This window comes from Parasteatoda tepidariorum, chromosome 3 (genome assembly GCF_982258835.1).
Source record: "Parasteatoda tepidariorum strain Cologne lab strain chromosome 3, Ptep-v5.0, whole genome shotgun sequence".
Taxonomy (NCBI): Eukaryota; Metazoa; Arthropoda; class Arachnida; order Araneae; family Theridiidae; genus Parasteatoda; species Parasteatoda tepidariorum.
The window spans coordinates 97048749-97061434 of NC_141757.1; the positions used below are offsets into that span (position 1 = coordinate 97048749).

Consider the following 12686-nt stretch of genomic DNA (forward strand, 5'->3'; position numbering starts at 1 on the left):
CAAAAAATTGAAATCAATATTATCATCATGATTACGAAGTAAGATTAATTCCTCAGGGTATATATCACTCAATAAAACAGTAAAATCTTGGAAATTAAAGATAATTAAGTCATCAATATATCTAAAAACAAATTTAATACTCAGAGTATAATTTTTTTCATAATAATGCAAAAATAAGTTAGCTAAGAGAGATGAATAATTAGATCCCTGTGGTATTCCATTAATTTGAAGAAAGATATCCCTTCCATTGTAAAGATAATTACTAAAAAGACAAAAATTAATCAGAATTTCCCAATAATCAAAATCGCAACAAAGGATATTTTTAAAATCATGGTAATAATTCAAAAGGACATCTTTTAGTTTAGAAAGGGGAATGCTATTGAAAAGATCCTGGAAATCAAAAGTCGCAATAGAATTAATTTTATTATGTTTAATGAAATCTAAAATCGGTTGATTATTAGTGATTATCTAAGAGAAACCTTCTTTAGTAATATAGTTGATAATTTTATTTAAGTAGTTAGAGAAAATGGTGCCAGGTTTAGTTAAATAAGTATTAGACCCACATGTAATAGTTCTAAATTTAACTGGAATTTTATGAAATTTAGGACTGATAATTAAGTAAGGAAATTGTATATTGCTAATTTTAATTTTTAATCTCTTGTAAAAAGCTAAAATTTTTTTAATGGCAATATTATTATTGAAATTACTAAGTTCAAAATTTTTACTATTTTTTAATTCTGTATTTAAAAGTTCAACATAGAATTTTTTACAGAATATAGCATAATTATTGTTAGCTTTGTCTATGGGAGTAATTACAAAATTTTTTTGAAGTTGCTTAATTGGTTGAACAATATTAGAAAAATTTGTTGAATTGTTATTCTTATTTAAATCATCCTTATTATTGAAAATAAAGTTTTTAATGTAATAATAAACTCCCCATTTCCATTCTGTTAGCATACCTAAAGGTAAAGAGAATCTATTTGATATCTTTAAACAAAAACTATTGAGATCATTAAGAAAGTATTTTAGAATCTTATTGATTGATATATGGTAAATGAGTCTAAATTTTGTGCCTTTTATCATTAAATTCCTAAGTTCCAAGTTTTCTATAATATTTAAATTACCAGTGATAATATGTTTATGATGTTTATCAACAAAATCAAAATATTTATCCTCCTCACAGTGACATTCATAATCGGATATATTAATACTCCCTAAATTTTTGCTTATATCATTATAGTTAAAAATGGTTCTACCAAGAGATTTGTTATATTTAAAACTTTTAATTATGTTAAAATCTTTTAATGGAAATAAAGCTTTAAAATTTTCAATAATGTTGTGAAATTTGATCTTATCGGAAATAGGATTTTGAAAGTTAATAACGAAATATAAATTATCTGAACTTTTCTTATTATTAGGCAAAATTTTGCTCATTTTGGCTTTTATAAGATCGAAACAAAGAATTTTGAAATGTAAATTAATGAAAGAAAAGTTAATAATAAGATCGTAGAACTTATATGTTTCATAATTCTTAAGGGAGAAGACAAAATCTTTAATTGGTTTAATGCTATATTGTTTATTAAAGTCTTTTTCCATATTAGAAAGAAATTTTATATTTAATTTGTCACTATTAAGAGAGTTTCTATTACTTCTTGAACCCCGTTTACCTCGATTTGTACGCTTATCTTTAATATGAAAAAGTGAATAAGTTGATGAGTTATTGTAGTTAATCTGTGTATGTTGGAAGGTATCGTTTAGCCCATACGGCAGAATTGTTTTGTATAGAAGCATGTAGTAATTTTCTTTCTGTAGTCTTAAATCTAAATCCTCTATAATATCTAAGATATTAATTTTGACTCTGTTAAATTTATGTACTCTAAAATGATTCAATTCTAGGTTATTGATAGTCTGATTACTGTTAATATCAGAACGGTGTTGATTAATTCGAATGTTAAGTGAGTTACTAGTTTGTCCAACATATTTCATATTACAGAAACCACAGGTTAACATATAAATAACATTTTTAATTTTACAAAAAGATTTGGAGCTAACGTTATAAAGAACAGTATGTTTTTTGTCAATATTAGGGCAAGTTTTGCATCTTTTATCATCACACGCTTTATAGGAAGGTAAAGTTTCGAGAATATAATGCAATTCAAAAAATCGTTTGCTTTCGCTTTTGCTTTCAGAGCAGCAGGATGTCGATCCGAAGTTCCCCTCTGATTTAGGCTCTCCGTACCGGGTACAACATGAAGAATAATTTAAATATTGAACACATTTTTTACCAGGCGCTAAATTGTGATAATTGTTTAATTCCATAAAAATAGGCTCAAAGAGCAACATCCTAAACACACGTAACGTCCTAAAGACTGGAAATAAAAACGAAAACAGAAGGAGAATGAAACAAAATTAATAGTAGATAGCACAGATACACAGATTAACTACACACAGATACATACACAGATTAACTACAATAACTTTCTTAGTGTTTTCTTGTATTTATTTTTTTATTATATATATATATATATATATATATATATATATATATATATATATATATATATATATATATATATATATATATATATATATATATATATATATATATATATATATATATATATATATATATATATATATATATATATATATATATATATAAGAAGAGGGTGGAATGATAACACATAGCCAATCACAGAAGACTTCTGGTTAGTGACGCACAAAACAGCCAATCAAAATTGAGAACGCATGTATATGAAAAGGTAATAATTTTTAATAATGCTGTCAAAAAATGCAAAATGTAAACCGACCTCAAATAAAACTCAGAGGACTTCGAATCAAATAATTAAAAAAACTCTACTATTACGTTTATAAAAAGGAAGATTTATTAACTCAACAACAAAATTATAACATCGCCATTCCAAAGAAACAAAAAAAAAATCTCACACTTGTTACGTAAAGCTATAAAAAGACTGAACGATTATTTATGCAAGCGATTATATATGATTATTATGAACAAAACTTTATGCAAACGATTATGTATGACGTCATTAGATAAAAGTGTCAACGCAATATTATCCAGTGTTTATTAATAATTTTGAATGGCAATGTAAAAAGGTAGTTGTTCTAAAGTTTTATAATAAAATGTTTGTTTTTATAGAACGCAGGGGCCTCCCTGGCCGAGCGGTATCGCCGGTCCAAACGCTCTGTTGAGCGTGGAGGTAGCGGGTTCGAATCCCGCTGTAACCCTGGATGTATTCTTTGTGATGTCTTTCTCTGTATTGTTCTATCTGTATTTTCTACTTGACAATGACTTAAAAGCCTATATTGAGCACACAAGTCAGCAAATGTATGTAATTTCAATAAACCAATATAGAACGCAGTTATTTATTCTAGAATTCCAATATATTTTAATAGCTTTGATAAATCTATATTCTAGAATTCCAATATATTTTAATAGCTTTGATAAATCGGGTAGAGTTATTGGAAGCACGAATCAACACTCTCTCAAAAAACTATTTACATTCCAAATTATCAAAATATATTGAACAGAGTTTACTTTAAAATACTTATATCTTTTATAAAAAAATGGATCGCCGTGAATATCTTAGGCGATATCAACAGCGGTATAGAGCTGAACCTGATTTAGCTGCACAAAATTAACTGGAAAATAATCGTAGTGTATCAATATGCGACGGCGGAATGCGCGGCGAAAAAACGTTGAAAAGTCAGGACGTTCAAATGATTGTTGTTGTTGTTAATTTACGTCGCACTAGAGCTGCACAATGGGCTATTGGCGACGGTCTGGGAAACGTCCCTGAGGATGATCCGAAGACATGCCATCACAATTCTGATCCTCTGCGGAGGGGATGACACCACCGCTTCGGTAGCCCGACGACCTGCGCGCGAAAACGAGCACTTTACGGTAGCACAGTTTAACGAGGACCAATACCGCACACCCTCGGTCCCTATGCAGACTAATCCAAGTGGTCACCCACCCGCACACTGACCGTAGCCAGTGATGCTTGACTTCGGTGATCTGCTGGGAACCGTGTCTTAACGATCAGTCCACTGCGGGACGGACGTTTAAATGAAAATGAATACCTTGGTGTACTTACGAATACTTCTGATTGAAACTAAAATATTTTGTCAGTTGACAGTATTGAAGTTAATTGAGCAATTACTTGCAATTATTTGCTTTTGAAATATTACTTAGAACCAACTTATTAATATTGCATGTTTCAATTTGTTTGTAATTTTTGTAAAGTTTTTTTTCATCATTCAAAGTTCTTTTTCATTTACATTGTAATTGTTTTTAGTTTAAAATTTAAATTACTGGGGGGGGGGATAAAGCACCATATAGGTAGCGTCCGGCATCCTATAAGATTAACAATGATTTGAGTTAGGCTCTAAAACGCGTGCTTCGGATACGGGGATTAAACTCCGGCTAATGCCCTATAAGTAATGTGTTAAATAATATTGCTTCCTTGCTTTATATAAGTTTATAATATTGTTTGTATTGAAATTACTTTATATAAGTTTATAATGTTGATAATAGGTTCCTCTGACATTTTGCAATCCTATCATATTCTCTGTATGTGATGTTGGTGCAGAAAAATTGTCAGCTAATCTCCAGGAAAACGACATTAAGTTTGTTCGCGAAGCAAATGAAGTGAGCAGGGGGCGGAGCCCTCTAGTATGTATATATATATATATATATATATATATATATATATATATATATATATATATATATATATATATATATATATATATATATATATATATATATATATATATATATATATATATATATATATATATATATATATATATATATATATATATATATATATATATATATATACTAGAGGGCTCATTTATTTATTTATTTATTATTATATTGTAATTCTGAGATACATTTCAAGATAAAGTTATCAAGAAAGATGGTCTGATCTTGTTAACCGTTTTACAATTTAGAATTACTTCTGTTTACCAATAGACCTAAATATTTATATAATAGTACTAATATATAATAATATTTTGTCGGGAGAAGTAGAGACCCAAGAGTAAGCAAACAGAATTACTTTCAATACATGAGCGCAAGAAAAAATCGTGAGCATTAAATTTTTTCTTTGTGACATGACAAAATACCAATTTTAAATTTGTCCCGATTTTTTCAATTTTAATCAAAGTTTGTTAATTGAAAAAATCGGGAAAAATCGAACCAGCAACCATCGGCTCCAACCGCTCTCCTAACGTTACTATTAGGATCACAATTTCCAGATTACGGCTAACCCCGTATTTTCAGGGTCCAAAACGTAAAAAAAAAATATATGTTTTTTGCATATATAGAGAAAGTACGTTGTGTCTGATTTCGTAACTTAATTAAAAATTAGCACTAATTAATTAGTATATTTGAAGTCATCCCTAAAAACCATTAATATTGACACTTAGTTCGGGAAAATCTAATCATCTAAATATTCTCATTATTAAAAGTATAATTGGATTGGCAGTTATTAAAAATTCATTTACTGACTATTACCAAGATTAATGATCAGGAACGTAAATAATAATAATATTGGTGTTTGTTTAATATTTGTTCTCAGTGACTTAGTTTTTTTTTTCTCCCTCCAATTTTGCTTTTTAAACCAAAACTTCTTTTCGAAAATTTAAATTACAGTTGATTTTAAATTACTTAGTTTAATGGCAACTCGCTTTAAAAGCATATTTATAAAAAAATAAACAAGTGGTTTCAGATAGCCTGAAAAATACTAAATTGGTGACTTAGTGATGATCCTATGCTACCACGATCACGTTGTTCATTCAAATTAACCTGGCATAACAAATAAAAAATAATTAAGTTTTACAGAATGCGAAAAAAAAAGTGTTTTTGATTAAAGCTATAATATAGCAAACATCTCTGATATTATCTTTAAAATTTTTAATAAATATGAACCCTCTATAATTTATTTTTAAATGATTGCTTTCTCTATGCCAATGAGAAAATTATATTTTTATATGTCTCAATATTAAATATATAAATAAAAAACGGTCTTCGTAAATTGCTTACAAGTGTACTCATCATGTTAAAAGTCGAATTTTTAGAGCCTACAGTAAAACCGCAATTCGGTATACAGACACACGCGCACAAATTCTATATTTTATTATATACTTGTATATTGACTGAATGCCCCTTCTTTGTACGAAGTGAAAAAAATGAGCATCAACTAATATATCAATACAAAATAGCTTTCAAAACTTTTTCTCACTTTCAGATTAACTAGGATAATCCTTTTAAAGGCAGAATAATTTCTGCAATTAATCTAGGTAATGTGCGTTCACGTAACGTTAAAGAAAGCCACAGAGGTCGCACGCTAGAATTTTAACAATCGAAGAGCATTCGAAAACAAACAAATCACTGTTGAGGAAGGCAAGTGCAAAAAGGCATCAAAACATACATGATTAACGGTTTTTTACCTATTTGAATAATTTTATAAATTAAAAACTTTAACATTCACCTGGTAATCAAACAGGCCTATTATTATTATTTTAAAGATTATTATCAATATATTGTTTTAGATATTTTTTAAATTCATGTACTTGTTTTTTCCCTTTTAAATTTTAATTTACTACATCCACTGAAGTAGATTTTTATCTTTATCTTTGACAAGGTTTATAAAAATTTATATTGAGAGTGGTCTTTTCCTAACATCATGTTTTACATAATAATTGCATGTGATACGCATCAAAGGCTATTAAAAAAATGTAGATAAAAATTAAATAAGCATTTATTCATTAAGCTGATAAATTATCAGACATCAATTATGCCCTTCGTGCGTTTTTTTTAAAAATCTTAATCTAAGTATGATTGTTTTTGATGCATTTCAAATATTATTTGCAGATTATATTTAATATTAGTAATTTTATTTGCGAATAATTATTATTCTTAATACTTATTTATTACTAAAATTTAATTTTTCATTTTTATCTAATAATTTTATTCATATTTATGATTCGTGTTTTAATTTACACTGTTATTACTATAAGAACTGTGACTAAAATCTAGAATGAGGATACAGAAAGAGTTTTTTTTTTTTTTGTTTTGGAGAAAAAAATGAACGAGTTTTGAAGTACGGATAAATTTTTTCACTCATTCTTGCCTTAAATTTGTAAAATGCTAAATTTTTTATCCGAATATTTTTTATATGAAAATAACACAATATAAATAATATATAAAACTTTCAAAAAATGTAACTATGTATTCAAACATTACAGCATGATAAATTATAAATAAATATTTGTAAAAATTACATTTTGTAAATACCTAAAAACGCTTTACAAAAGAATGTTAAAGTCTTTTTTTTAAATATTGAAAAGAAAGAACGTTACTATAAATAATAAAAAATGTAGCAACTAAATAAGGCGTTATTTCTTTTATATATCACTTTTACAGATTTAAAAAAAAAATACCCTTAAATCACAAAATATTTTTTCTTTTAGTTAAGGCAGTTAAAGTACAATTTTGTTAATTATTTCTTATCCGTAAATTACGTTTAATACTTTTCTTTCATTAATAATTATTTATTTTTATTATTAAATATTGCTATTTATTTTAACATAATTTATTTATTTATATTGTTTTATCATTTGCATAAAAGCTTTTATTGTATTATTTTAACATCCTGTCGTTTTAGTGTGATATCGGGCTACTAAAGAAGCCGCACAGGCATGGCTTAAATAATTTGCAAATTTCTAAAATTTTTGTTAGAATTTATTTTAATACGTAAAATACAATAAATATACACAAAAAATTTAACAATCAACAAAACAATCAATAAAAATTTGAAAAAGCTAAATAAAATTTAAAATACTGTAACATAATAAGTTATGTATGAATTTTCATGAAAATAATATTTTATAAATGACAATATTGCTTTAACCAAAATATGTTTATTATATTTTTTTTATTAAAAATTACAAAAATGATAAATATAAATAGTAAAAACAGAATTTAAATAACAAATTGCCGTAAATATTTTCAAATTTCTAAAATTTTTGTTACAATGTAATTTTTTTCTAATTTTGTAAAATACATTAAATATAAACAATCAACCAAACTTTAAAAAAGAAGGTAAATAAACATTTAAACATTATAAAATGATAAATTATGTATGAATATTCATAAAAATATCTTATAGATTGCTATATTGTTTTACCTAAATATTTTTATTATTTTTAAGAAAAAATAATTTAAAAATGCAATTACATAAATAGGAAACAAAGAATTTAAATAACAATAGCAATAAATAAATTTATACTTTTTTTCATATTTCCTTAAGTATTTTGAAGAAATACAGTTAAAACACATTTTTAGATATAAAAGGTTTTTTTTTAATCCTCACTCAAATGTAACAAAGAAAAACGTTGTTTTTTTGTACTAAAAAAGGTATTAAAATATTGAAAATCTGTTTATCGAGAGGAAAATTGAAAATCCTCACAATTAACATAGCTAAATTAAATTTAAATCAATAATAGAAAAACATTCATTATTTCATATGCCTACATAAAATTTATTTGTTATTTCTCTTTTTTTTTTTTGTCTCGCCTGTAAATTTTAAAAATTTATGGTGTTAGTTTGGAAAAAAAAATAGTTGAATTCTTTATTTATTTAGATAATCAATTGTTTTGTCGGGAATTTATTTGAATCTCTTAATTATGTTAGGTTTTATACTTTCTTTAATTTTCAAAATTTCAAATGTTACTGAATTACAGATATAGCAATTAAAAACTTATGAAAAGATTGATGTTAAATGATTATTCCGCCTTTTTAATGCAAAACTGTGAATTCAATTTTTACATAATTACAAAAATATTTAGTTTCTTTTTACTAATAATTAACTTAAACAAATGGAAAACTGTTAACTTAAGTCTAAAAGATAATATAAAAAACATTAAATATATGCGAAATACATCAACATAGTAACAAAAAAGTTAAATAAAATTATTTAACAAAAAAAAAGCCAAAAAAGACTGAAACTTTTCTATTTTTAAACACATCACATTTTCAATAAAATAAGCATTAGTACAGTTTTGTTCATAAAGGATTGCAGTTTGAACTTATCATAAAAACAAATGCTACGAACAAATATAGATTTTGATTTTTGAAATTTCAATTAAATAAGATCTATGAAAAATAATTTCAACTGAAAATTTTTTTAAATAAATTACTATTTCAAACACAAAATTAAAAAACTTAGTAAATAACTGTTTAAAAAAGGGAAAAAGAATTCCTATATTTAAAATTCAAATGTGATTTATCTATTTCTATCTCAAGCTCCTACTAATTAATATAAATAAGATTTTTTAATTGCACTTTTTTCTTTCTTTTAATCATTTTGCAGTACAAAAGAGACTAAAAAATTTTTAACTGCTTCATAAAAATTTATTTTTACCCATATATATTTAAAAAAACAATTTTTTTCCTTTTTTGAAAAAAAGTCTTATGCCTAAATTTTAAAGCAATAATTGAGGAATTATTGGAAAATAACAACATATTTAATGCATTTTAATTAAACTTAATATTTAAACAATAAGACTGCAAATATTTAAACAATCAGACTGCAATAACTGCTACCTCCAAGTCGGGGATCACCCTTGGTCATTTCCCCTTTCATGAGCACTTTTTTATACTGCTGACAATGGTTTAAAGCAACAAACATAACAGATTTTAAAATGATTAACGTTCAATTTATATAATGGAATGATGTGTACAATTAATAAGCAATTCTCAGTGCTTAAAGAAAATGGAGTTAGCTTCGTTTCGTATCTATGAATTCAGATCTTTCCTTAAAGTCCTAGTTGTGTAAAACAGTTTCTGCTTCCTTTTGTTATTTAAAGTAGCATTATAATTAATATTTATAAAAATAGGTATTTAAATATAAACAATAAAATAATAAATGCAAAATGTAAGCAAAATTTTAAAAATTTAGAAAATTAGAAATTATTTTTCATTTTGTAAAACATAATTCAGTGCTGTAATCAAAATAATTATTGTCTAATATACTCTGTATTTACATTTGCTCGCATTCAAAACCACGCTTCTAATTGTTTTCATTAAGTGAAGTTGCGGCGTAACTAAACTACCACTATAAATATTAAATACTAATTCACTAGTATATAAGACATGATTACTAGAGTCTATCATGAGGTACCTTTTGATAAATGAAGGTTGACATAGTCGATTTATAAATCCCTTCAATGGTGAACTGCGGACGTGCTACGAACTTGCCAGCATTGATAGATGGTACACATTAAACTGTTGATTTGCTTAAAAATATACTGCTCAAGGAAAAAGAAAAAAAAAATATCAGGTAAAGTAAATAAAAATCTCCCAGTTAATAAACAATATAGCAGAAATTAAATTAATGAGCGAAATGCTTAAAAAAATAAAGAAAATATAATGAGCAAAATTGATATAAATAAAATAAACAGCATGAAATCAATTAATGGTATGCATTCATCGAATTCTATCACAGATAAAATTCTGAAAGGGGAGTAATGTGGCGTAACTACCACTATAAATATTAAATACTAATTGACTAATATATAAGACATGTTAACTCGATTCTATCATGAGGTACCTTTTGATAGATGAAGGTTGACATAGTCTCAGATTAAAGCACCTACGTGTATTAAATGTAACAGCTCTTCAAAGTGATATGAAACAGTGCTTAATTTTAACGTTGTGACGATGAGCACAGTTAAAAAGCTGCATTCTGAACTTGATACACGTGAAATTATCCTTCATTTGTATAATTGAATTCAGTGATTTCTTAAGAACCATAATTATGTGAAGTAGTTTCTGATTCTCTTTCGTCGTTTTCAAAGCCAGGTTTCTTATATCGATTAGTTATTTTAAACTTAAGAATTTCATAAATCAGTACGATTGTAGAAATGCTATATCCAATGCCCAATAATATAAACGTTCCCTGCAGATCCATCAAACCAAGAGCCCTAACTTCTTCTTCATCAAGCGCAATATCCTCAGTATCATGTAAACGAAAATTGAACACGAAATGATCTAAGTCCTTCTCATAAATACCGTGCTCCACCAATCTGGTTAAAATGTTGTCAAACTTCTTGTGAAGTGGAAAACTTTTAGATAAAAGAGCGCAAAGATTTGCCAAATAAATATAATCTTTAGAAATGACCATCTCGGGGTGGGTAGTACCAAAAAGTTTTGTATGAACCACAGAACTTGTGACTGCATAGTCGTTTTTGAGATAAGATGCAAAATTATCTTTGGTTAGAGGCAGAATCCAGTTATGTTCTTGTATGATGTCTGCTAGCCGATTATATGTTTCGAGAGGACTTTGTCTCATATTTTCCAAATACATCCTCATTTCTGAATCCGCCATCACCCTATGTTTTCCTGCTTTAACAGCCTCTAGTAACTTGTCATCTGTATCAAGAGATGGTGGTCGTCTGGGCATCATCATGATGCCGAGGATTACAGCCATGTATGCTAATGTGAGAAACAGGGAAATTATATTCCAAAATATGCATAACAGTTCTTGCGAATATGTTTTCTCGATTTTTACTACAGGCTCTTGCAGTAGTAGTTCCCCAACTCTGCTAAAACAATGATCAGCAAACGAGTATTTTTTTCCATGTATCCAATAGGAGACAAAAGCAACGATAATAATAGAGATTAGAATGGTTAACCACAAGTTCGCGTCAAATATCTTAATTATCGTGTCATTTTTTATTACTGGATCTGGCAACTTCGTGATGAAGCGAGCGTACTCCGTTCTATAAGAAACCGACGTGTAAGAGAAAAGATTACTCCAATAATTTTGAAGCATTGCTGACATTGCAACATCGGTTTCGTTCTTTTGTACCATGCCTGGACAACCAGTCCACGAACCATCTTCCAATATGATGCCAAAACCATCATCATTTGGGATGTAATAATCAAATTCTACTCCTAAGTTCTCGGCTACAGCTTGGACCAAGGGGCCTTCAATGCCCCCGAACCCTGGTCCTGGTTTTGGACCTGGATATCTAACACTTGTGTCTACTAAAAGTTGTTTCTCATGAATGCACATTCTGTATCTTGTTCCATTTCCCGGAAATGTGATTATCTTTTTTAATGGTGTATGCATTATGTTTGATATTCAATTGAGAAAACTAAACTTTCCGTTTTTCCGAAATGAATTGAAAGCGTAACAGAGAATGTTCCAAATCAGAATGTCTTAAGCATCATCAGAATATCCTAAAGCATCTATACAGTTTTAAAAGTTGGACGAGACATAGCTCTATTTACGCTATCAATAATTTATTTCCCTTTTTTTGCAGAAAAACAAATCGTTTGTGAGATTTTAATAACTGCTATTTGTTTTGTTCTAGTTTAAACACCGTTTTCCAAGCAAGCAAATTTCCTTTACACGAATTAGATTGCTATTCTTATATTAACATATATATTGTGAGTTCATTAAAAATAAAAAACAATATACAGATGAATAACGATATCTTTGTTTACCTTAAAACACGCATACCATGCTATATGAAAAATCGATGTTAAAATGTTCTGTGTCTTTACCCAAACAGCACACAACATTCGATTTCATCGCAATTTCCGAAAATCTAACGTTTGCATAGTTTTGAAATGTTAACATATTAAA

The 12686-nt window shown here is 27.2% G+C and overlaps 1 protein-coding gene across 1 annotated transcript; it reads right to left on the minus strand.

Moving 5' to 3' along the window:
• Positions 1-10835: 10835 nt before the first annotated feature.
• On the minus strand, positions 10836-12167 carry LOC139426609 (putative glutamate receptor). Its single transcript, XM_071185948.2, has one exon. It carries the CDS (start codon positions 12165-12167, stop codon positions 10836-10838), a length of 1332 nt encoding a protein of 443 aa, XP_071042049.2.
• Between the last annotated feature and the right edge of the window lie 519 nt (positions 12168-12686).